Source organism: Eulemur rufifrons, chromosome 15 (assembly GCF_041146395.1).
Source record: "Eulemur rufifrons isolate Redbay chromosome 15, OSU_ERuf_1, whole genome shotgun sequence".
Taxonomy (NCBI): Eukaryota; Metazoa; Chordata; class Mammalia; order Primates; family Lemuridae; genus Eulemur; species Eulemur rufifrons.
In genome coordinates this window covers 73767818-73795663 of record NC_090997.1, presented here as the reverse complement: position 1 = coordinate 73795663, position 27846 = coordinate 73767818, and the positions used below count along the sequence as shown (strand labels likewise).

The window sequence follows — 27846 nt, the reverse complement described above, 5'->3', positions numbered from 1 at the left end:
ACATATGTCACCTCATTTAATCCTCACAGCAATCTCAGCCTTTAAAAAGCTAAGCATGCTCAAGGATATAAAATAGTAAATGGCAAAGCCAGAATTCAAAGCTCGACCTTTTTGACTACAATATTTATGTTCTTTTCACCAACTCACATTGCTTTTGAGAGTCTATGAAAGCTATGTTGCTGGCTGTTACCCATCTTCTTAGCTAAATTGAAGGATGTTTGTCAAAGAGACATGTAAACTGTAAATATTCTACTAAGTATTGTGAACTTTATAGGTATTTAATACACATCCATTAAGTGAATAACTAAGTGGCTATATAGTATTATTATTGGAGTTAGTGTTAGAGAGAAGCAAGGAATGTTTATTATTTTCATTTCTAGGAGTAACATCACCCAATCTATGTTCCTCATTAATGGGCTTTACATTAAAGAAGAGTTCTATCATCAAATACATTTAGGAAATAATGAGTTAACTTAGATTGGTTTCTCTGCCATAGAATTTCAGTCTGGAATATGTTAAGTGCATTGTAAAGTCTTAGAAGGGTAAAATCTTGTATGTAGTGCTTCCCAGAGTTATGTGATACTTGAACTCTTTTTGTGGAGAAGATCTGTCAGGACTAGCATTCTGTGGATTCTACTTTAAAGTGTTATGGATCACTTGTAAAATGATTTTACTCATCAGAGAATATTATTCTTAGAGTCGCTCTGCCCTGTAAATTCAAACAAGGAGTGTGGATGGCTACTCGTGAGATTTTAAAGTATGGAAATTGATTTATATATATACATATATGTGTGTGTGTGTATTACATATATATATGGCTTGCAATCAATTCTTATTAAGTTATTCCTCTAAGACATAGATATGAGAGTTTTCTACTTTACATTAAAGGACATAATTATGACCTTATTCAAGTGATTAATTAGTATTATGCATACTTAGATGCTGCAATCAAATTCATAGATTTTGATCGAATATTGTACATATGGTGTTGGGATGAACAAGATAAATAGCATTAAATGCATGATATTGAACACTTACTATCTGCCAGGGCCCTCTGTAACTATTTTCAATGTTATGGTTCATCAGTTAACAGTACCATTATTAATGCATTTTAAAGATGTATTTGGGAAACCAAGGAAGAGACCTGTTGAATTATTTGCCAATGCCACACAATTAGAGATTGGTTGGAGTGGGATTGGATTCCAGATCATGTACTTCTAGGATTATGCTCTGAACCCCTATGCAATACTGACACTTCCTGGGTGACTTTTTATGGTGAGGTCTTTGTGGAAAAATAATTTCTTTTTTTTTTTTTTTTTTTTTGAGACAGAGTCTCACTCTGTTGCCCAGGCTAGAGTGAGTGCCGTGGCATCAGCCTAGCTCACAGCAACCTCAAACTCCTGGGCTCAAGCGATCCTCCTGTCTCAGCCTCCCGAGTAGCTGGGACTACAGGCATGCACCACCATGCCCGGCTAATTTTTTCTGTATATATTTTTAGCTGTCCATATAATTTCTTTCTATTTTTAGTAGAGATGGGGTCTCGCTCTTGCTCAGGCTGATCTCGAACTCCTGAGCTCAAACGATCCGCCCACCTCGGCCTCCCAGAGAGCTAGGATTACAGGCGTGAGCCACCGCGCCCGGCCCCGAAAAATAATTTCTTATTGCAAAAGTTTTTCTTGTTTTGCTATAATTTTCAAGTTTTATAGAAATTTTGAATGAAGCAATTACAAACAGCAGCAGCCTTACTTTTACCTTTCTTAAGAGCCATTTCTACAAAAATAATTATATTTTGTCATGTTTTTTCCTCGTTCTTTCATCCTTCAAAATAACAAATATGTTTTATTCAATAGATTTATTGTCTCAGTTCATCTTTATACAAAAAAAGGAAAGAGAGAATATATTATGCATAGTCATAGAAAGGGTGGCATAAGGAAAGAAATATGATGTATATGGAAATTCTATCCTCATGGAATATAAGGAGATCATAAGGAGAGATAGAAACATACCTGTAAACAGCAAAAGCAAGGATAGAAGGGCATAGATACCTCAAGGAAAGTCCTGATGAAGTGCTATGTTGACCCCAAGGAAGGAGAAAGGACTTGCATTTTAGAGATCAGGGAAGTTACCAGGAAATGACAGTATAAACAACTCCAAACAAATGTTTTCATTTTCTTAGTTGTCTTTGTCCATTTGTGCTATTATAATAGAATACCACAGACTGGGGAATTCATAAATAATAGAAATTTATTTTTTGCAGTTCTGGTGGCTGGGAAGTCCAAGCTTAAGGCACCAGCAAGTCTGGTGTTTGGTGAGGGCTGCTCTCGGCTTCCGAGATGGTGCCTTTTCACTGCATCCTCCAGAAGGGATGCAAGTTGTATTTTCACATGACAGAAGGGATGGAATGTGTGAACATCCCTCCACAAGCCCTTTCATGAGACACTAATCCATGCATGAGGCTCATGGCCTAATCATCTGCTAAGGCCACACTTCTTACTACCATTGCATTGAGAGTTAAGTTTCCATGTGAATTTTGGAGGATACACACACATTCAAACCATAGTACCAGTGAAGGATTCATTTATAATACTGAACTTTTAAAAAGTTCAGCTGTATGATTTTTTCAGAATCTGAAATATAGTGCCAAGGAGTTTCTTAAGTCTATTTGTAAACAACAGGATATGTGTCGTAAGTGTCCTTCCATGCTATGAAATATAGTATTTTTTTTAATTGGGTGGCATAGTCTTTGAAGATTAACCTGTCTACTGTGACTATGTAATGTCTCTATTTAGTTTATATTTAGGTATTCAAAATGTATCTCTGGTATGTCATTCATTAATATTTATAAATATAAATTTTATATTATTTATGCAGAAGTCCTTACAGCAAGTCCTGTTTGTGCAACATGTAATAATGAGAATTCATCAAGGGAAAGAATTATAACTAAGTATTGGTTAAAATAATGACTAAGTCATCTTAATAAATGACTACATCTATAAATTGATAAAATTCTAAATCACATTTTGTCCACTAGATTAAAATGATGAAACTGTGAAAGACTATTTACTCCAGATCCTGTGATAAATCAGTTTTAATATTATCATCCTGTCCTATTTAATTACAAATGTATTATTTTCTATGAATTAATTTATTATTATTAATTTATGTATAAAATCATATGCCATCAATTTCAAATTTATTTCTGTTTAAAATTTTCTTTATTTCAGCATACACAGGGGTACAAATATTTAGATTACATATATTGCCTTTGCTCCACCTGAGTCAGAGCTTCAAACATGTCCATCGCCCTGATGGTGTGCACAGCACCCATTAGGTGTGTATATGCCCTTCCCCTCCACCCCACTCCCATCTGCCCAACACCTGATGAATTTTATTACTACAGGTGCACTTAAATGTTGATCAGTTAATACCAATTTGATAGTGAGTATATGTGATGCTTGTTTTTCCATTCTTGTGATACTTCACTTAGTAGAGTGGGCTCCAGCTCAATCAAGGATAATATAAGAGGTGCTAGATCACCACTGTTTTTTGTGGCTGAGTAGAATTCCATGGTATACGTATACCGCATTTTATTAATCGACTCATGAATTGATGGACACGTGGGTTGATTCCACATCTTTGCAATTGTGAATTGTGCTGCTATAAACATTCTAGTGCAGATGTCTTTTTTATAGAATGTCTTTTGTTTCTTTGGGTAGATGCCTAGTAATGGGATTGCTGGATCATGTGGCAGTTCTACTTGTAGCTCTTTGAAATATCTCCATACTACTTTCCACAGAAGTTGTACTGGTTTGCAGTCCCACCAGCAGTATATGAGTGTTCCTATGTCTCTGCATCTTTGCCAACATTTATTGCTTTAGTGAAGGAACACTGTAAGCTTCTAAGTGTGATACATATCCATAGTTCAACTATATCAATGAGTTTGACAATGTACTGTTACCTGTAAATTTAGACATTGAAATTGCTTATTTAGATAATAGAAATAAGTCTTTCATTATTTTTGTTTCATTTAAATTAAGTGTTATTATATGATCTTTTACAAGTTTTATCTATCCCTAAGTCTTTTTAGATTATGAGCCTTACAATTTCAAAATTTGTTTCTTTGAAAAAAGAAAGACTCTTGTTCAATTCTCAGTGACCTAAAGCAACTATTAATAAAAATATAAAGTATTAGTTGTTATTTTACATAAATATTTTTGAGCTTCTTCTCAATAAACAAGATTTAACACATTGCTCCCCAGATACATGGAAGAAGAACCTCACCGTAGGATTAACAAGGACATACCATCATCTGGTTTTTAGTGTATTAGAGAAAAGCAACAGGAAAGTATGTGCCCAGGGATACAATATACACAGTATTGGTAATAATATCAGTAGTAGTAATATTTGTAATAGTATTTAAAGATTTTGATCCCAGGTCCCTGTTTCCTTTATCTAGAATTGAAACATACTCACTTTTTTCAATCATTAGAATTAAATACCTTTGTAAAGAACACTTTCCATTTTTCTAAAATTCTAGCAATTATATTATGTATTCATATGCATTCATTATGTAGAATATTTAAATATTAGGTTTACCACCAAAGATGAGTTAGTTGAAAATTTATCAAGTTAACTAAATAACTCCAGCATTAATATTCCTAGTATAAAAGTTTCAGATAATTGAAACAAACGCATTTAGTTTTAGGATTATATTTTTCATTTTATTGTTTATGTATAAAGGAATGTACAGATTTTAACTTTACGAGTAATCAGGGACACAGGGGTTAACTAGTATTCTAAATCATAGAGCAACTTAAGTTTTAGAAAAAAATGCCAGTGCCTGCTTGAATGGGATTGGGCACACCACATCTTAAATTCTTCAAACATTGAATATACGTTACTACCTGCAGGTCTGTTTCATATCTAAATTGCATGCTTCTTAAGTTCTTAATTTAAAATCAACTATATAGTCCCAATGGTAGCAAAACTTGTGAACACTTGTGTGCATAACATGCTGTGTTCTTTATACTTTTCTTTGTTCATGGCTATATACTATATTCAAAGATACTATTTTCTTTATTTATACATGAAAGAAACCCATCCTTTGTTAGATCTTAGAAGAGATTCTGAAAAGTTGTGCCCCTGTATTTGAGCCTGGCAAGTTCCTTTTAACCGACACAATGGTTTATAACACTGAATATAAATTACATTAAATGATTTCCTTAGAAAAAAATAACTCTTTTGTTATTCTGATGATATTCTAACATAAAACAAAATCTAGATTTTTTGGATATTTTCTTTAACTTAGCCAATTCTAAAATTTCCAAAATATATTGGAGAATTTAAATGATAAAAATTTTTTTTCTGGAACAATTCAAAGATCGAATTCATGTAAAGGCAACCAAACTCAATTACAGTAAATACATTATAAATCCTCAATTAATTTAGAAAAAGAATGGAGCTAGATGTTATTCTTCTATTTTTGGTCAATATTCTTACTGCTATTATTTGGATATTTTTATAATGGATAATATTTAAAATATTTAAAGTACTTTTGAGCAAGTATGTTTATCCTATAATACTATCACTGTTTTTATATACAATTATTATTTTTTTGTCTTTTTTTTATTCTTATTTCAGCATATTGTGGGGGTACAAAAGTTTAGGTTATGTATATTGCCCTTGCCCCGCCACCCCCCCCCGCCCCAGTCAGAGCTTCAAACTTGTCCATCCCCTAGACAGTGCACATCGCACTCATTATGTATGTATACACCCATCCCCTCCCCCACCCATATATACACAATTGTTATTTTATTACTTTAATTTAACATGATGCTGTGATATTAATACTACTTCTGTGACCAGTGAGATAAGTAATTAAAGGACAGACTACACATAAATCATGAAGCAAACTCATTTACTGAATTTTTCAATTTCAGTAGAAGCGTATGGCAGTTTAGAGCCTGTGATCTGCTAGTTTGGAGTCCTTCAATTCATTCATTTCACAAGAGATGTAAAGTGAGTTCTTACTATGTGCTGGGTGCAATAGACAAAATAATAAACAAATAAAATAACTTGCTGTTGAGGAATTAAAGATCTAGTGTGGGGAACCAAAAATAAATAGGCACAAAAAAATGGAGAGAGAAGGGCTATTGAGGGGAAAATCCAGGTTATTAGGCAAGTACAGAGAAAGGCACATCTATCTCTCAGACTTTGGAGGTCCTGGAAGGCTTTCCAGAGGTGCTAACTCATGCTGAGCCCAGTAGAAGGGAACTCCATCATTTTCTGATGTGTGCCTAGCAGGATAAGAAAGAGTAAATATTCATAATAGCAGGGAATTCAGATTCTGGCCTCAGACCATTGCCTATTAGCTATGTGACTTTGCATAAATTATTGGAACCCTCTTTTCTCTATTTTTCTCATTTATAAAACATAAATAATAATTTTCAACATGATGGTTATATCTAAAACATGCTGTTAGGAGGCTCTGGGAAAGTTGTTCTTACCACTAAAACAGAGGACCAAGAAGCAGTTAGTCCTACTTCTTCTTCTGACTATTTCCATGTTTGATGATGTCGCCTGGAATTGTCACTATTACCTGGCAGCCATGAGGTCATAGCTGACCCCTTGAAGATGCAAGGAAGAGAACTGGAAAGATCTGGAAGCCCTTGATGACAGTTTTTCCCCCTGAGTTAATCAACTTCGGAACCCTCCTATCTTGGACTTCTTGTCATATAATAGAATATTTTCTCTTTTTAAGTCAAACAGAGATTTTCTGTAAATCTGCTTTAAAGAAATGGGCTGTTATTATTGCCATTGCTGTTCTTATTTTGTTAAAAGGAAGAGCCATTTAGGTTAAAATATTTTCCTATGTTTATATTGATATATGGCTGTCAAAATGAATCATAGCAAGACTTTTAGAAATTATATCTGCTCTTCATTACATATATGCACATAATAGAAAATATAGAATGTATAACAAAATATTATATAATATAAAGTTTTAAACTTTATATTAAAATTTATAGTGTAAAGATGCACAAAAAAATGACATTATTTTGAAGAGGTGGTAAGACTTGCTGTATTACGTTCTATACCAGGAATCAGAATACTTGTAATTTAGTCTGGTCCTAGCTGCCTATTATATATGGTTATGATGCAGATCAAGTGAAATAATTTATGCAAAGGACTTTGGAAGCTCAATGTGTACAAATTTAAAGTTGCATGAGTTGGATGCCCCATAGTTATGAAAGTAGAATTCAGTTGAGACATTTGTTAGAAGAGAGGTAATACCGTGCCTTTACCAAAGCATGTGGGAAATTGTTTTTATATACTAGCATTCACTCACTTGTTCTCAAATGCTTCTATGCACATTGCTCCTGCATTGAATATTAACTCCTTTATTTGTGCATATAAGCATGGATTTTGAATATTCAAACTTATAAGTTGGCTGCTAAAGTAACCCGTTATGCTTCATTGGATGGTAATCCAGGGAAAGTGGAACATTTGGTGCAGTATGTGAAAACACAGCCTCCAGAAGCAATGTCAACCCTCGGTAACCTCAGCTTATCATCCTGCTATTAAGAGAACCACTAGGCTGCCAGTTAAATACCAATTTAAGTTTAGATGTGTAAGCCCGACATTGGAGAATACAGTTCCCGAGAGGTCTGCATACTTCCCTCAAAGACTGATTGAAAGGAGGGAATGAAATGGTGACATTCTCTTTTAGGGACCCCAACATTAAGAAGCCCATTCATTTATCGGATTATTAGTGTGTGAGCCGACAGTTAAAGTATTTGAACCCTTAGAACCATGACACAAACATGAGCTAAGAAACAGTTACACAGTACAAAAAGTGCACAATGTCTATAATTAGGAATCAATGTGGATTTTTATCTAAATGCCTAAGTCATTTAGTGACATTTTATCTTAAATACCAAGTATATATTTTCCTACATGTCTCAAATATAACAATCAATGTATAAAATCATTTACATGTTTACATAAATAATTGCATACTCTTACTATGTTGAGGGAATATCGTCAAATATGAGGCATCTATCATAGTACATAGCTTCAAAACTTAGTTGTTATTTCATCCAAATATTTTGCTTTTAACAAATGTTGATAAAAGCTCAAGGAGAATATTGAAATTCCAATATCAGAAAGAAGGGAATAATCAAGTACTGCTTTTCTGTCTTTGTTAGAGATCTGTTAACTATTTGATAAATGCTATTTTTTTTTTTTTTTTTTTTTTTTGAGAAAGAAAGGTTGCCCCATAACCTTGATATATCAGAATACTCACAGGTAATGTGTAGTAATCCAATTTTATGCACTATAAAACCTCAATCATTTCAATAATAATAATGTGAATATCTAATATCTTTTTCCATTTTCCTCCCCTCAACTACTATCTTTTATCTCATTATTTTCTGTTTGTATTACCTACATTGTTTTCAATTCCTCTTTTTTTCCAGTATTTTTTTTTATCTTGGTCCCTTCCTTAACTTCCAAATCTTTCCTTTATTGAGTAAAATTCCATTTTCAGTTATGTGGAATCTATTTTTATCTTGAATTTCTTTCTTTGCATATTGTGTCAGCTTTGATCACAATACTTTCCTTATAGGAAATGACTGTGTATTCCTGACATTTTGATAGGGGAATTTAGATTTCCCAATGAAGAGGTAAATACCTCTCCAGGCGAATATCTCTTCCTGTGCTTTTTCCGATTTCTTCCTACACATACTGGGACTTTAATTGCCTTCCTACTTCCCAGACTTCTTAATGTTTTTCTCTCCATTCTGTATTTCTTTAATGTCTTTCAGAAAAACAGGCATCTCCTATTTTGAAAAGAGCTTTTGTTTGACCCATCTGCTACATTTAAGCCACTTTGTATTTTCTTTATTTCTAGTGGCCTCTGCCATACTTGTCACCTGAGTGATTTACAGGCTCTACCTCCATCCTGTCACTGCCCACCTTAAATCCCCAAAGACAGGCTTCCTTTTCTTCTCATTCCTATTCTGAGATCATGTCCACAGTGGTTTCCAGGGACCGCTTATTTAACCCTAAGGTTTATTCCCTCATTTTAAAAACTTTCTCTTCTCTGACCTTGTTGAAATCAATATTTGGATTGTTCTTGTACATTATTAACTAATATATTTCTTGATGGAATGGCAACCTGAGTGAGGCCTTCTGTTCATTTCTCCCTTGGAAAAATTGCTCACTAAAATTTTAAAATTTTAGTTTATACCTCTGAGTGTATGACTTTACAATTTCCACATCTCTTCAGGGACTATTCTTTTCTTCAAGTGTCTATTCAGTATTTTCACTTGAATTTCTACTATTGTTTCAAAATTAAGATATATTATAGTATTAACATGTATTAAGTATTATAAACTTTAATTAAATTTTGTTAAAACCGATTCTGTTTATCAGGTCCAAAACCTGTCTTATTTAAATAAGCAGACTTCTTTTCTCCTCTGTATAGGTCAAACAACATTCTATTAATTTCTTCTTTTAAATTTTGAACTTGTTATTTTCTTTCCAATTCCATGAACATTTGTCTAGTCTAAGACATTATCACACAGTGACATTTTACTTGGCTTTTATGGTACCAGTATAAGCCCTTTCCTCAGATAATTGTGGTAAGTTTTTTTTATTTTTTTTAAATTTATTTATTTATTTTTTTATTTCAACATATTATGGGGGTACAAATGTTTAGGATACGTATATTGCCCTTGCCCCACCCAAGTCAGAGCTTCAAGTGTGTCCATCCCCCAAACAGTGAGCACTGCACCCATTAGGTGTGAATATACCCATACTCTCCTCCGCCTTCCCACCTGCCCGGTACCCGTTGCATGTTATTACCATACGTGCACTTAAGTGTTGATCAGTTAATAACAATTTGATGGCGAGTACATGTAGTGCTTGTTTTTCCATTCTTTGGATACTTCACTTAGTACAGTGGGTTTCAGCTCCATCCAAAACACTGTTGTGTAATTCCCTGTTCAAAAATGCAGTTGTTCTCAGTGTCCTAAGAAAAAGGACCAAAATAATTTTGGCCCATTATTTTGACTGTTTACTTTTAAACAAGTTTTAAAATTTTACTTTGTTAAAATAAAATCTTTAAACAAATTAAATTTAACAAAATTAATTTGAGCAAAAAGTGATTCATGAATCCAGCAAGCTCAAAACTAAAGGAGGTTCAGAGAGCTCAGGTAGGCAATGGTCTTTGGTAGCCTGAACAGGAAGTAAAGTACAGAAATAGCATGACTGGTTATAGCTAGACATTTGTTTTATTTGGACATGGGCCAATCAGTTGACTGCCTTGGATTGACTGAAGCTCAACTGCTTGTGGTTGGGTGAGACCCCAGTTGTTAGTTACAAAAAGCATACTTCTAAGTAAGATTTCAGTTTCTTTATATACTAAGTTAGGTTAAAGTTCATTATGTGGGAATTCATAGTTCGGAAACAGCCTCAGGTAGTAGCAGCCGACTTATTTAACAGCTTTTATTTCTCAGTCTTTTATTTCTCAAGACTTTTCTGCCTCAGCTAGATTGATCCATAATTACAGGAGAATACATTATCATTCACTCACTTTTCAACTTTCTTTCACTTACCCATTTGTGGCGGTGTACCTTGTCTCTCCTTCAAGTTTTATTTATATCCCGTCTCCTTAAAAATTGCCGATCTCTAAAACTCAGATTACAAACACTTTATTTAGCATTTTTCCTGCAATGCCCTTAACCAAACTGTGGGAGGAGCTAATTCTTATGTTTAGGAAATATGCTGCCTTACTCCATCATATTACTCGTGCAATAAATAAAGAAGAAAGAGTAAGTGACAAACTTCAGTAATTATTTGGAGAAGCATTTTCTCCTTTAAAATCAAATTGCGTATTGTTCAATCCCTAAACTGTCTGTTCAATCTGAAGATCAAGTTTACCAGAGAGTATTTGCTTCAAAATAACCTCTAAATTCTTCCTGAGATTACTTGATTTAGGACTTTCTGTTAAGGATTCCTACCTTTGGAAATCATTCTAATTTATCAGTGCAATAAATTTGCATTTTATAAACCTTGCCATTTTTGCAAAACACTTAGATTCTCTTTGAATCTGATTATAACATCTTCAGATTTTGACATCTGCAGAATTGTAGAGGAAAAAAAGATTCAGGAAGTCTGAGTAATTTTATGAGGATAATTGCTACCCATTTGATTTAGAATTGTCAAGCATATAACATTGATTTTTCAAACACCACGTTTCCTAATCATTATTCATTTATTCATGCAAGAACATTTCCTGGATGTCTATTCAGTGCCAAGAACTGTGCTACAGATTAAGGATACAAGCAAGAATAAACCCATCTCTGTCCTGTTTTTCCTTGCACTATCCTTACTATATTTTATAGAACTATATTTACACTTAAAACTCTGTTAGTTTATAACATTTCCAAATTGAGTAATGGATAAAAGTGGTGTGTGTTTTTCTTACTTTCTAGAAAAGTGAAAAACAGAATGGTGATATACACATACATTGTTTACTAATGTTAGAACAATAGGGGCTGTTTTTTTAAATGCTGAATTTAGATTATGTTATTTTAACATACCATTTAATGAGGAAACCACTCCCTATACCCTGTATAAGTTGCAAGTTAGGGATCTACTAACAGAACCGCATTTAATTTTTATGACTGAAATTTTAACTGGAAAATATGACTAAATAGTCAGAAATTGTTTTCTTTTATATATGTGTATTCTTTATATATATAAAAATGGCTTATTTTCTAAAATAAACTCTTACTTTTTAAAATTTATTTTTTCTTACAGATCTCAAATCAATCCTAGCCAAGGAAATAAATCACTCATAAGGAGAATGTAATAATTTTTCTAAATCATGAAATTTATTTCAATTTCCACTTGAAATTCTAGCTATAATTTAAACATCTGAGTTGTAATTGTTCTAAAAAGCTAATACTTCTAAGAAAATCAGTCTGATTTACTGGTCAGAATGCTTGCTTTTAAAATATTATCAAAGAAAAAAATAATTTTTTATGGTAATGGAGGACTACCAACGTAAACTTCAATAATAAAAATAATCAAGAAATTTCCCATCAAAACATAATATAGGTAAATTCTTCTGATACTTCAACCTGTGTTCATAGTCATTGATTTTAGAAAGTTGCTATAAAAGGATAGAAAGAAACCTTGACAAACCAGTTGTTACTGTCCCTTTGCTTTAGTCAGATACATCTAAGACCCCTCTAAGATGGTATTTCTTTTTATGGCATCTCAAAGAATGGGACTTCCTATTCAGGGTATCACATTCTATTGTTTTGTTAGATGCATGGCGTTAGGCTTTTTCTTAGTCTAAATGGAAATTGCCCTCCCCTTAATATGTCAAATATTTTAAGTGTCTCACTCATAACTTCCCTTTTTGTTACAAAAAGAGAAGAGCTTTCTTTCTTTAATCATTTAAATATATTAATACTTTGGTTTTCACCTCCAAACTTTAAAATGTTAATTATTTAAGAAACTTTTCATTTTCACATTATTCAAACAGCGAAATGATGCTATGAAGGGGAAATGCACATTATTCTGATTGATGTTTCCCAATCATTTTCTGGTTTTCTACTTTTAATTTTCTCTAAATAATGTTGGAAAAAGCTGATTCCATGTGTAAAAAGTATGAGTGAATTTTGACTTGCATTTAATTAAAGTGTCAAAATTCTTTTATTTTCAAATTAAGAAATTCTTAGAATAATTTTAATGGGAGAGGTGGTTTTTTTTTAAAGATTAAGAAAAATAAAGGGACTATTTTGACAGTTATTGAATAATCATTTTTTTCTGAATTAAACTCTATGATGCTAAGCTATAAATTAGTGTAGAGGCTACTTAGATTCTAAAGCAAAATATATTTACTTGATGAGGTGAAGATTTTCTGAGGAAAAAAAGTCGAGCAAAATTATGCTACCTATTGTAAATGATGCAGCCAACTTATTTAGATTTTTAACCTCTAGCAATACAGATTATTTTGATAAATTATTCATATTTCTGCATTGTGCACCTTTTACAATTTGCATATCTGGCAGCAAATAGGCCCTTCTTTCAGGCTTCAGTCCCCTTGGTCAGGCAGGATGGCCAAAGGCTGCTTCATGATTAATTTCATCTCAATAGGGTGATTATCATACTGAAATAAAGCAATGGCCCTGAAATATGTTTTCCTGGAGCTGTAAGTACAAGAGGCTTAGTCTAAAAGCTTTCAAGTATATAGTAAATTTTAACTTAAATGTTGACCTTTTTCTATGTTGGGAATATCTACAACTAGAAATAACACTGGATTTTATAAGACTACAAAACAATAATTTAGAGTTTGATTTAGCAGCTCATTGGATTGCAGGATAATTTGTTATTAGTTTCTAGTATCTTATGCAAAAAATTATGTATACACTTTGAGAGATTGAGGTTTTATATTACTGGTTCAAATGTTACCTGCTGAACCAATAAATATGAATTTCTTAGTCTGTGGAAAAGTCATTCAACTTTCTATATTTAGTTTTCTCATCTAAGAAAAGTCTCAATGTCTCGTACTATTGCAGAATTAGCAAGAGAAAGCTTTTAAAAGTATTTCTATTTCTTTTTTAAAAAGTTAATAAAAGAAGCTTGTTTCATAATTTGAGTCCTGAAGAAATGTTTGTCTCATACCATGATCTTAAACAGAATTTCTATATTTCCTAATCCAGCATATTAATTAGAAATATATTTGAAATAGTGAAATTTTGCAAAATTTCCAACTGTAATCTAGATCACAGTATATTCTACTGAAAATCTAGTTCTAAAATTTAAAATTAATACATTCGCTGCATAATACATAAGCAGTGATCAAGAGAAAAAGACAGTTTAATTTTGTATCATCTTAAAAATGAAATAGATTCCTAAACTTAATGTCTCATTTCAAACTGATCAATCAGGCCTTTTTTCCCCTCACTTTTATTAGATTTTCTCTGCAATTTCTTACATGTATAATGGAGAGAATTTGCCTAGCATTTTGCTTGGCACTGGGGTTATGAAGGTGAATTAGTAAAAATCAGTGATCTCAGGGAATTTATAGGCTAGTAGGAAGGGAAGTTGTACAGGTAAATAATTACATGATTACACACTGAAATAACAATCTGTACTGTGGCAGCCAGTGTGCTGGGTATTAAGAATGACCAGGATGAAGAGCATGTCATGGAAACCCATTATCTGCTTTACCACCTGCTGCTACTCATTCTCCTGCCACTTTACTTTAGCTGGGGGGAATTTTTCTTATTTATTTTGTTGTTATTTGCTGAAGTGGAGGGACTTACTTGTTATTCAGGTATCGTTCATTGTTGCTTTTGAAGTCGTAATTGATCTCTCACAATTTAGAAAAGTAAAAACATAATAAATGTAGTGATTTTTTTTCAAAGATGGGAGAAAGCTTAAAAAATATTTAAGTTGTAAACAGAATTCTCAACAATACCATTATTATTTATCTGTCGTCCATTAGCCAAAGACTGGTGTTGGAGGCTGGCAGTATAGCAGTCCATTTGGTGCTAAAGTTATGTGAAACCTATACATGAAAACTCAATGGATATGCACTTCACAATAAAATAAAGTGTACTTTATTTCAAAAATATAATTTAAAAAATTATAAAATAAAAGCTAGGACAAGTATAAATTCATTTAGTATAATAAAATTTTCATTGTAATTTATGTAGTAGAGGTAGTACCTAGTAAATGAGATTGTCCATCGCTTGAAAATGGTTGACTGAGTGCTAGGAACATGGGGATCCTTATACTGTCTTCTTTATTTTTTATATGTTTAGAAATTTTCCTAATAAAAAGTTAATTTCTTTCTGCCAAAGTTAGCAGAAATCAAAAGGAAGCAGAAAAGTTACTTGTCATGAAAATTTGTCTGTCTGGACTTAATGTGTTTTCACCCATACGATTTTTGGTGTGGCCTTCTTATATTGTGCATTTATGGTTTCAGAGTTGAATCCTTCTTTAAAGCCATGCAATTTTCAAAACAGAAATGCTGTGCATAAGCAGATGCCAAATCTGATTGTCTTTGTATGTGACTTCAATAACTTTTGGGCTAATATTGTTGTTGGGGCAGATTTGTTGAAAAGGCATTTGGTTTTAAACTGTTAATTTCTACTGAGATTTGGTTTATATAACAGTTTGTGAAATAGTGTAAATTGACTTACAGATTAAAATCAGAGCAGGAAGAGATGGAATTATAAGAAACAAACATATTACTGCTATGATCTTGAGATTTACCTCCATTAAAATCATTTCTTTGCAAGGAGACATTGTAGAATTGCCACTTTAAAATACATTTTTACCTGGGAATAGTATTGTCATGAAATCAGTGTGCATTAGTGGACTCTTGTTTTTTGGGAGGACGGGACGGAGAGAGCTCAGGGAGGGAACTAAGGCTTAGAAAGAGGATCCCATAGAGAATGCACTGTAAAATATGATCACTCAGTGTGCACATAGCCAAACTTAAGATGGGTTAGGGTTATTGAAGATGTGACCCTGTTAAGAGATTACCAACCTGTTAGGATACTCAAATGGGAAATGCTCAGCAGTGAGGAGAATGTCTCTGAACCTCACCACTGAAGGGGAAAGCAGCTGACAGAAAAACTAAATGGTCAATAGAAGTAATAAGACCCTAAGAAAAGCACCTCATAATTTGCACTTGTGTGAACTGGGTGGTCCAATAGAATCCTAGGTGTGGTGGGACTGTTTAGGATCAGTGATTTAAGAGGGCATAAGAGAAAGAGAAGATAGGAAAATTGGCTGCAAAATCTAAGGTACTTTACTGATATTTTAAAATATTTTTAAAAAAATTAATCACAAACTATTCTACAATTCTCTGATATGTTGAGATATCCAAGGAGTAACTCAGACTAGGGTTCTTTTGGTTATCTTTTGGATGTATTGTTTTCTTCCTTTCCTCCATTTTTCAAATCAATAATTATTTAATAATTGCCTACTAAATGTCAGTCACATAGGTGTAAGGTTAGAGAAATACATAGAAATATAGTATTAATTCAATATTTATATGTAATTCTGGACTAATTATTAATTAGGACCATATATTCCATGTTGGACAAAGAGTACCAGCATGGTGCTTGGCATGAAGTTTTTCTCCAGAAAAAAAAGAAAATTAGTTATAAAGAGATCATATGTAGACTGAATTTAGTTTTGGCAGAAGAATATTTTATCTGAAGAAATAACTATAGTAATAACTAAAATTATATATGAATACACAGATATGTCTTTTATATGAAACAGAATGAAAAATTAGCATTTTAATAATTATGGTTATGATATAAATGAATAATTATGTCACCAACATAAAATAAAGCACAAATTAGAAATTGAACACCTTTTATTCGTCCAAAAATCATGGAATCTTTTATTATGATTCTTTGCCAAATTATTCTGATACAATTTTGTTATTTTATAACAGTAACTAGTATTGTACTATTAAATAAGTTGTAACCAACATTTGATGATAATTAAATGAGAGATTGAATATATATGTGCATAAAATATTATATTTACACCTAACTTACCACCTACATGGAATGGGTCATAAATAAATATTTGATAAATGAATGAATGAAGGTGATTCTCTAAAATAAATGACCAAATCTTCCTTCTCATATTGTTAAATAATTCTATTATTGAAAACTTAGTAAAGTCAATCACGGAACCGTACTAAGTGAAATATGAAATGGGCCATTGCTTTTCGAAATCTTTATTTCATCATTATTTTTCATTCTAATTATTAATAGTTAGATATATTTAAATGTTTATCATATAAGTGTCTTTTGTATCCTGTTTCTTTAAAGAGAAAAATCTGAACAAAGTGGGAAAGAACAATAGCAAAACAATAACTAAGACAAGAGGGAAGAAAGATTCAAAATGAAGCTTGCTCAGCCCCTCACAACATATATTGTTGCCTAAGGCCAGACAAACAGTGACAGGCACCGAAGCACAGCATAGGGGATGAAATTTTAGAGTCAAAGACTTAAGCTTGAAATTGGTTGTTCTGGGCTTTATTCTCTCAATAGTCACTCAGTGACCTGCAATGAGCCACTTTATTTGTGTCTAAATGCCCCTATCCATTTCAAAGGGCTGATAATACAGAAATAATTTACAAAGAATTCTGAGATTTTCAAATTCAGGAGTTAAATAATGCAAACTGATATTCCATGGTCAAAATAGTTTCTGGAATCTTTATCTTATGTTTTAAATTGCTTCGGTTATTTTTTATCTCAGTAAGCCTCATTCTCAGCAGTTCCCCTAATAACTGTGTTCATTTCTTAATAAAAATTCTGAATGCCAAGGGCAATGCTTTGTGTTTGTCTGTTTTTCTCATTTCCCCCTCATTTCTTTTTTTTGGTTATATATTTTTCTAAAATAGTACTTCATGATAATTTATATTTTTTTCTGTCTAAGAGCCAGGAAAAGCTCCTGAAACCAAACAAGAGACTGTAAAAGTTGCGGTACAAGGTAAGTAATAAAACGCTTTTAAAAATCTGTTGCCCTCTTCTTATTTTTTTTATGTCCATGGCACTTTATTGACAAAAGCAAAAGCTGTTTATTGCAGAATAGCACCATCTGCTGGGTTATTATAGAACACATTGCATGAAGATACACATTTCAAGTATTTATTTAGTAATTGAAGCAAGCATGACTGAGAGTAATGCCAGATTTGTAGAGAAGCTGCTAAAGGGCCCAATAACTAGTATCTTTGCTCCAAGTTTTAGTAATTGTGCTTTAACATATATTTCTAAAAATAAGCCATAGATAGATACATGGAGAGAGAGATACAGCTATAAAATAATATACACATGTTCATAGTTTTCACTATACTTTATAATTTATGTCATATGAGAAAAATCAGTCAGAATGTTATTAAATTAATATTACTTCATAAATACCCAAACTGAAAAAATCTGGTTCCAGATATGGCTATAAATTAATTATTCTATTTTTATGAGCCATCTAAGAAAATTAGTTTTATCACTTACTAATATCTTTGGGGAATTAAAAATGGTTTATTTTCAAACCATAACAAAAAATTTGGTGAAAGTATAAAGGAATGGCACAAATGTTCTGCCTTTGTTATCTATGAGAACTTTACAGAACACACTTAGAAAATAAAAGGTAAAATATTTATTGGAGAAGATCCTTATCTTCTTTCCTATGCTAGATTATACAATATCAAGCAATAAAGGAGATACATATAGGCAGCAGTACAATTGTTTCTGTGTAGAAGGCCCTCGTAGCAGACTCCTTAGAATATCACATTATATAGATTCAGTGTTTTGCATCTGACCAAAATTTTTCTGCTATATTTAACCCTGGAACCAACTATATGCAGAATTATGTTAATAAATACTGGTAAAATGGGTTTGCTAAATACCATTTGACTCAATTATGTTGTTTATGAACAATATATGCTAGAATGGTTAGAGCTATAATATCAGATTTTAGTTTCATGTTGATTACAAATTCAATAAAACTTGTTTATCTTTAGGAATGTTCTGCTGGAAAATGTAATAAATATTATAGAAAGTAGAAAGGCAGGGAAAATATTAACAACTCTGTTTTTTAATACGTGAAAATGCAGCTCAGAGTGAATTCCTCAAACAAATGACTACCAGTTTAAGGAATCATTGCTGTTAATGTCTATATATTCTCATAAAAAATGCAATCAACTTCTGTTTTGACAGAGACTTCTGAGGACCATCGTATAGATGTGGAAATATGACTTGAGGCAGGAATTTAGTGTTACTTCAGGCTCGTATTAGGAGAGTTCAAGAGGAGAAAATTGAAAAGATATCTGAAAACTTTCTTCAAATTTGGGCTTGGGGCTATGGGCTCTTTGTTTCAACATTGAAATTACATTGGACAAGGCAGCCTAAGAACATAGATTTCCAGAATAAAATATTTATTATTGACTGAATAGTAACCTAGAGTTTCAAAGTCTTGTTAGAACTATACTTGTAAGGAAATTAGATGAAAGTATTGATTAAGAACAGTGAACAAAACGAGTTGGGTACTGTATGTACGTATTTACTAAAACAACAATGATGCACCAAAGCAGGAATACATATCATTTGTGTCATTGAAGATCCTCCATAAATCTTTCTTAAACATGTTTTTTAACACCATAGGCATATAATTAAATTATGCATAGAAATATTATTTTCAGGTACTCCATGTGGAGACAGAACTTAAACACAATTGGCATAATCCTATAGTAGATGGATGTTTTTGAAGTATCAAGTGACAAAATCGATAATGATGGTAGTAGTGTAGTGAAAGGCTATATTATATTTGTTCTTGCATTTACTTTTAACTTTTCTAACAAAGGAAATATTACAAAATTTGGTTTTATATAAATATGTATGCACAGATGTTCATAAATAATTATAATTATTATTGAGATTTAGCACATTGACTTTGGAAGTACATTTTTTTAAATTATTTTAGCAAAGTTTTGAGGCACTGATAAGACTATGAAATAAATATCTCTCTACTGCAGTAAGTTACAATTTGGAGATCTAAGAAATTTAAGTAATATTATAAGTAGAATATTGTGTAGTACTGAAATGAATTGTAGGGAACTTAAGTGCCATATGAGTTAAGACAAAGTGATTTTTAGTAAGAGTTGGGGGTTGAGGGAGTCATCAAGGATGAGGTGTGACTTGACATGGGTTGGGACTGGCGGAGGACAAAAAGATTGCTGGTGAGTAGATGGATTAAGTAACTATAAAAAGAACAATAACTATGAAAGACTGTTGCTATTATCAAGACATGAGACAATGCCCTCAACTAGGATAGTGGCAATGACATAAGAATAAAAGTGCAAATGTGATGAACATTTGGAAGAAATAATGTTTGATAAGATATATAGAATGAAACAAAGGAAAGAATAAAAATGGTGCCAATCTTTGGAGCCTGGGTGAATAGGAAGATGGTAATTATCATAAATAATAAGTTCCAGGATGAGGAATTAGCTTACGGGAAAAGATTCAATCTTTAGCAGGTTAATGTTGAGCAGACCAAGAGTAATCAGGCAGTGAGTGATTTTTTTTCTGTAGCCAATTAGAACTTAGGTGGGAGATGAATCTAGTTCACAGGTATTACATAAGATATTGTGTTGAAGACATGGAATATAGACCCAAATTAGAAAGGAAGTTGAGAAATAAAGAATTATTTTTTAATAAGTTAGGTTCAATGGCTGGTAGACATCTGTTGAGATTAAAATGCCTGAGAAAGGGGAGAAGCCATAATGGAACTTGGCTTAAAAGATGGAACTGTATGTACTCTGTGTTAGTGTATTTCCACTGGCTTTTTTCTTCTAGATTCCCAAAAACAATATTAAAAATTTCCTATATACTACAAAAAGAAGGTAGAAAGAGAGCAACAATAATAAAAACCTGAAATATTAGCCATTAAACTCTCATTAGTATATGAAAACCAAGAGCCCTATTATTGAGAACCATATCTATTCATTAAATTCAGGAATATCCAACCATATAATCCAGGTAAGTAGATTAGAATCAGGCAAGATGAGCGGAGGGACAGTATCAGGTCATGTGGAACACAACCATTCTGGAAACAACTGGATCCCAACACCCTGGTTTTGATTGGCTGGTGGCTTTCCAGATGACAATGAATGAAAGACATCCACCTTCAAGGTATCCAGGGCAACTCGAGAAGCCAGGGTCCATTATGACAGTAGGTCAGACTCCTTCATTCAGCTCTTTTCCATCATTGCTATAAAGAGGAAACTGAAACTATCAAAGAATATAAGAATGGAAAAGAGGAAAATGCATGTACATACATGTATGCCTGCACCAGAACATGCATATGTACAGATTGCTCTTCTTGGATTATTTTAGAAATCAAAAAATTTCAATGTAGCTAAAAAAGATTTTCCTAATTCTCGAAGTGATTTAAGTTTCAGAGTCTTTTTCTTCTTGTAGAATTTGTAACAAATAATGGTTTTGCAAAATGTATTCACATTCTCAGCCACTTTTTGGCATTGGCCAAAGCCTTAGTCCGGTTACCCTTCAGAGGTGGGTTTATGGTTATGCTGATAAACTTTATGCTCCAGGGTGCTCACTGGCCAGAGCCCCTTCAAGGACCTGTGGATAAACCACAACAATTTTTATTTGTAACTTTCTGTTATTTTGTCCTTCCTTATGCCCACCCTCTAATCCAACTTTCTTTGTAGAAGATTTCACTTTAATTATGGGAAATATTGTGGAGGTAATTGTAGGAGAAAAAGCGAAAAACCTCTTGTAGTATCTAGGAGGACAATACCAGTTCACCATTTCTTTTCCTTATTCTACAAATTCTAGCAAATTGTGAACATTCATGTGAATTCTAGAACCAAAATGGACACTTGTTAGATGATTTTTAAAATTATGAAGATTTTAGAAGGAAATTCTTATTTGCAAACTAAAGAACGGGCAACAAGGAAGTCTACTGAGTCAAACTCACAGTACTTGTTGAAATTATGCCTTGTGGATTTGAAATCTATCAATACCCACATCTTTTAATGCATTTTGTCAGTATTTTTATTACTATCCTCATTATATCATTGGGATAGACAAATCTTTAATTTGAAACCATTATAAATATAAATCCTTTATACATTTTGCATGTTATTAGTTAAAACTACATGAAAAAGAAACAAATGTCACAAAGTAGAGTTAATTTATTTGTAAATTCATGGTTTTGCTACAAAAGTAACAGTATATCAATAAGATATACTGTTTTAGATATACTCTACTTTAGAAAGTAGAGAAAAACAACCTGTAATAAATTAAGATATATTTTCTTCCTATCTTTTGTTCCTGATTTTTAGAGCCTATTCTGCTACTTTCTCTCTGTACGAATGTGTGCAAATCATTTTAATGTCTCTGAGGCTTAGTTTCTTGCTTTGAGCTGCCTTTATTACAAGGCTATTGTATTGTGAAGACCAAATAAAAGGATGTATCTGAAAGTGCTTTTGGCACTTGTAGCACGGAATAAATGTCCACCGTAGTCCCAGATGTTGTCTCTAAGTAGTCCCCAATATTCTATTCCACTCAGGTGGGATTACTGTCCTGGGAAATGCATCATCTCAGATTCAACTAATATGGCCTAAGACTTCTCCGAATGGGTTTGGCTTCTAAATGAATACTACATAGAACAAAGGGTCATCTTGCTTGGAACAATCCCAAGGTTACTGCACACAAATGTTTCTGGTAAAATCCATAAATTATACCTTGGATCTAGATTTAGATTCATGATCCACAATGAGATGAATGCTACCGTAGAGGAAGTAAGAATTCAGAGGTGATTAAAGTGTTCTGTGCCTTTCCCTCTATGTAAAAGGTGGCACAAATTTACCAAAAGGAGGATGGGGTATCTATTTCCGCTTCCTAAAATAAGACATTTATACACTGTTATTATAAATGCAAATGTAGACTACACATTGCTATAAAATTCCTCAGTAGCTAGGCACAGATAATTTCTGGAATATCACCTTCATTTTTTTTTATCGATCCAGTCATAATCTGTGTTTTATGACTTCTTAGAAGTAATTGTGGTTTTCTCAGATGTAGCAATTTAAAACGTAAAATGAACTTATACTAAATACATGCTTATAAATTTGACTTTCTGTCTATGTAACAATTTATTTTTATTCTTCTTTTGCCATAAATATATCTTTATTTCTGGGTTTTTAAAGTAATCTTCATATGAAATAATAGTTTCAGTTTATATCAATTACAGGTTAGGATAGATTAGTTAGTGCATAGTTGACTACTGAATTTACGAATGCATGGAATACATTTTTGTATTCTTAGGAGTATTCTGAAGAATGTTCATTTAATATTTCTTAATGCTATTTTCTTTTCATTATTTCAACAGCAACTAAAAAGGATGAAAAGAAGGAAGGTATGTTTTATGCAAAATCCCACTGTGCCTTTTGTGAGAACAATTTACCAATATTCCCAGTTGGGTTTTGACTGCTAACCTGCCTATATTCCCTTTGGATAACTGGTTCTATTATGTGCATACATTTTACATTAATGTATTTTTTCTACCTCACCTCACACAAAAGGGTGAGCTACTTTTTAAAAGTAATTTTAGTCAAGTCTTTCCCAAGATACAAGGGATAAAACATAGCCTCTCAAAATCCTAGGCCTCCTACTCTATTGGCAGTTTTATTAAATTTCAAAAATATGTAAAATACAAACCCCATTCTCACTGGCATTCAAACAAAAGTATTAAAAGCCTTTTGAGTGTATGAAAAAGGCAAATTACAATTTCACAGCTTTAAGCTTTATATCTCTTTGTCCCCCATTGCTATGCCTGTAGGAATTTTTTGTCCTATTTTTCCTGGCTTATATACCTCATTTCATTTTTCTTTCTTTTTTTTTTTAAATTGTCCATAATCAATATGCAATATCGGAATAGTTTGAGCAGAACTCCGCCCATGTAGGTTCAAGTGAGCCAGTGTCCATGACAGGCTGCAAAACATAAAACAGTCAGCTTACAGACACCAACACTGAACTTCCGGTGTAAGCTTTAATACCAATTTTTCCTATGTCCCTGACATTTAGTCTTTCAATTTTCAATTTGACTGAAAAATCTTCATTCACAGCCTCCAGTTCTCCATTGGCAATTTCATATTGCCGTTTGTGACCTCTCATTGAGCTCCTCACTGGGCTCCCCTCCTTCTATGTTCTGGGAGGATCACAAGGCGTCCTGCCAAGGCTCGAATTAGCTGTGGTTCAAACCTTAGCCTGCATGGTCTGATCTGCATGGACATGGGCAAGGCCATTAGGGTTTCCCGGTGGAGTTGTTCCCCTATACTATATCCTTCCCACTTTCTTCCTTTATGTATCATATACTTCATCTGTACAAAGACACTCTCTATTTTACACGTAAAATGTGCCATCTTTCCTCTGTTTTTGCTGTTATCCTAACAGAGCTTACCTTTTTCTTTTCTTTCTACCAATATTCAATTTTTTTATAGCTCAGGATAAATTCTCCTTTCTCTGAGAAATCTTTCTGATTCTACCAATTAAAAATACTTTCTCTCATGTATAATCTCCCATCTGTGTCCCTCTGCTATCACTTATTTCTTGCCACCTTGTACTTCATGTTTCTTTTATTTATTTTTCTTTTACTCTAATTGGCATAAGCCTTTTCACTAAAGGGACCAGGTCCAATTCACTTTTATTCCCTATAGGGACTAAGATATTTCCTTAGCTTGTATATTGCTCAACAAATATATACTCTGTGAATGAATCAGTAATATCTAGGGCTCTTAAGATGAATATAATAGCCACAAGAAATTTGAATAAGTTCCCATTTTCTAATATAGCAGGCAAGGGAATGATTTATTATTATTATTATTAGATATATTCCACTGAGTTTTTTAGGTTTGGGAAATCATAATCAACTACTGACCATTTCATCATATATGATCACTACCTGGTACTTGGGTTTGTACTAACAGATCTAGGTAGATCTCATTCATCTAAACTGAGCTTGATTGGTGAATTCTCAGGGACTGGAATTGTGGGACTTTCAGGTTATATTCTGAAGAATAGAATTCCACTGAGAATTAGCCAGATGGATTTATTGTTTACTATAACTAGAGCAAGTAGAGTTGAGTACTTGTGAGAATTAGCTCTTGGTTCTAGGGCTTCAGAATGGAGATCTGAAGAGGAATCATGCTGAAAAACAGAGCAAAATGTCTGGTATTGTAATCAAATAAAGATATCGATCAGGCAGGTTCCACAAAAAAAAGATGGGGTACTCCATTACCAGCAATAGTAGAGTACTAGAGAGTTATTTTTTTTCCTTCAATGTAAATTGGTATTTTACTTTCCTCTGACATCACTTGTGAACATAAAAGACTATACCTGGATATATCACTAAAGATGAGTCAGTGAAAGATTGAACAGATGGAGAACACATTGCTGCTTTTAAATCACAGGTGCTGGGGGCCTCGATGTTCTTAATAAAGACTGTTGTTCAGATTATTGGGTAGATGGTCTTGAGGGAAGTATATTCACCAAGTAAACCTTCATAATATTTTTAAGCTGTTTCAGCAAAGATTGCTGAAAGGGCATGGTGAAGTTTAATAGCATGAGTATTACCGTCTAGTACTAATAGTTCCTAAGGGTCAATATGTGATCTTTCAAAATGAAGCAGTATATTTTTTGGTTGCTCAAATACTTTGCTTGCATAATTCAGTTGCACTGTTGACTCCTAGAGAAAAGACATAACTTTGTGGTGATGTTTTAAGTAAATTTCACTATAGTTCTCAGTTCTTACAGCAAATATATAGAACTTTTTAAAGACCTACTTAGTAAGATCATGGCTCATTATTTTTTACATTTCTACTTCATGAAATGTTTTATTTTATCTCAATAAGTGTTATCATTTACCTGATGCTGGACTTCATATTATGTTTTATTCTTTCATTTCATTACAACTGCTATCAAATAAAATATATTATGGATTCTTATTATTAGTGAGAAGAAAGGCAGATTAAAAATAACAGGCATTTCATAGATACACATATGGTATTGAGCTTTCAATACCTACCCCATCCCAGCATCTGGTCTGAGAATTGGAGATGATCCTGTTCTAACCTGCCGTGTTTCATCCTCCATTTGTTCCACCCCTTTTTCCAAGCTTTATGTTCAATTTATTCCTGAGTGACCATGTGGTCTCCATAATCTTCCTGTGCTTTCCATATTTATTGGCTATATTCTGGGCTCAAAAGATTGTTCAGTGAAGATCACATGACTACTTGAGCAGGCAGAAATCCTTCTTCAATATATCAGAGTCAAACTACTTGATATCTCACAATGGGTATTGACCTACCCACTTTATGTTTTCAGCTGTTGTGTTATAAGTATCTATGTTTTAAATAGAAGTGACCACTGCATATTATTAATATATAGTTAGGCATATGACAAAGATGCTATTTGTCATGCTCTTATATGAAACTTTTATATAATATTTTTCTATGTATTCAAATTGCTTGCTTATCCAATCAGCGTAATTACTCAAGAAGAAAATGAATGAGAAAATGCTTGCAAAGCATGTATGTTTTAGATAGTAAATTTAGCCTACTCAGTTACAGTTCCTGATGAGAAACTAAATTGCAAGAAGATTTTTTTAGATTGGTTTTCAGGATGGGGATTAATTAAGAAAAATCTAGTCTAAAATTATTTTTACTGTATCATGCTGGACACAATGGTATTTAATAAATGTTTACTGAATAAATAAATGTTTTGTTTCAGGAACCTATTATTTTTCAAATCAAGGTTTGTTTTTTTTTCCCCTCATACATTAAACATATCCCTGTTATAGAAAAATTATAGAAATTCAGAATGAGGAGGAATAAAACCTTGCCTAATTTCTTAATCTGTACACAGCTGTTAATCTGTTGGCATATTTTTCTCTCATCTTTCTTCACATATATACTCACATGCACACAAAAAGTCATTTTATGATATATTTTTATTTTTATTTTGCTTTATTCAATTTATGCTCTTTAGCTAATATTTTCCAGATTTGACAAAATTTATAAAACATTATTTTAATGATTGTGTATTTTTCTATTGTGTGGAAATACCACAAATTCTTAAACGGTTCCCCTATTACTCAGAGGAAGCTGTTTAATATTTCTATTCTTTAGAAGTGTAAAGCAATATCATGAAAATGCATCTTTCTACATATATCTTTGTGATAATATTGCATTTTCCTCTTTGTATTCCTAGAAATAGAATTACTACATCAAAAAAGCATGCTCATTTTTATGACTTTCTGGATTTTTTTCTAAGTGGCTTTCCTAAAATGTATTTACAGCTTGTACTTCTATGGAAGTGGGATGTTACTTTCACCACACCGTTACTGGCATAGGTTATCATTTTTTTATAAAGCAGCTTTGTTGATCCTTTTTTTTTTTTTTTTTTTGAGACCGAGTCTTGCTCTGTTGCCTAGGCTAGAGTGCTGTGGCGTCAGCCTAGCTCACAGCAACCTCAAACTCCTGGGCTCAAGGGATCCTTCTGCCTCAGCCTCCCCAGTAGCTAGGACTACAGGCATGTGCCACCATGCCCGGCTAATTTTTTTTCTATATATATTTTTAGCTGTCCAAATCATTTCTTCCTATTTTTAGTAGAGACGGGGGTCTCACTCTTGCTCAGGCTGGTCTCGAACTTATGACCTCGAGCTATCCACCCACCTCGGCCTCCCAGAGTGCTAGGATTACAGGCGTGAGCCACCGCGCCCGGCCTTTGTTGATCCTTAATTGCCTTTTGTGAATAGACAGTGAGTACATTTTTATCTTCAAACGTTTAAGGGCTATTACTTCATCATGGAAGTAAAGTCATGATGCCTCCACTATAAAGCACACAAATCCATTAACCTGCAAAATTATTAGTGAATATCTACTGTTCTAGGTTCTAAGCCAGAAACTTGTAATCCGGAAAATCATTTATCACTTTTTACAAGTATTAATTCATAGTTCGTTATTATGGTTCTAATTTCAATAGTAGAGAATTTCAAAATTAAGTTACAAAAGAGGTAAAAGAAAGGACAAAAAAGACAAGAAGTAAAATATTCCAGGCAAAATTTTGAGGTAAGTTGCTTCCATCCTAAAATAAATGAGGTCGAAAACCTCTTGTTTTTATTTTCAAGTGATAGGAACACACAGTTTCATGGCCTGAATAATGGAAAATAATAAATTTGTCAGATGGAGGCTGAACACTCATCCAC

At 32.8% G+C, this 27846-nt stretch overlaps 1 protein-coding gene across 1 annotated transcript in view; it reads left to right on the top strand.

Annotated features, from left to right (window-relative positions):
• The window catches only part of TRDN (triadin), a 304482-nt gene that overhangs the window by 141702 nt on the left and 134934 nt on the right, over window positions 1-27846 (top strand). Inside the window, exons 13-15 of the mRNA XM_069489089.1 lie at window positions 17494-17547; window positions 20090-20092; window positions 22972-22998. Coding sequence (XP_069345190.1) covers window positions 17494-17547; window positions 20090-20092; window positions 22972-22998 — 84 coding nt within the window. The remainder of the gene's footprint in view (window positions 1-17493; window positions 17548-20089; window positions 20093-22971; window positions 22999-27846) is intronic.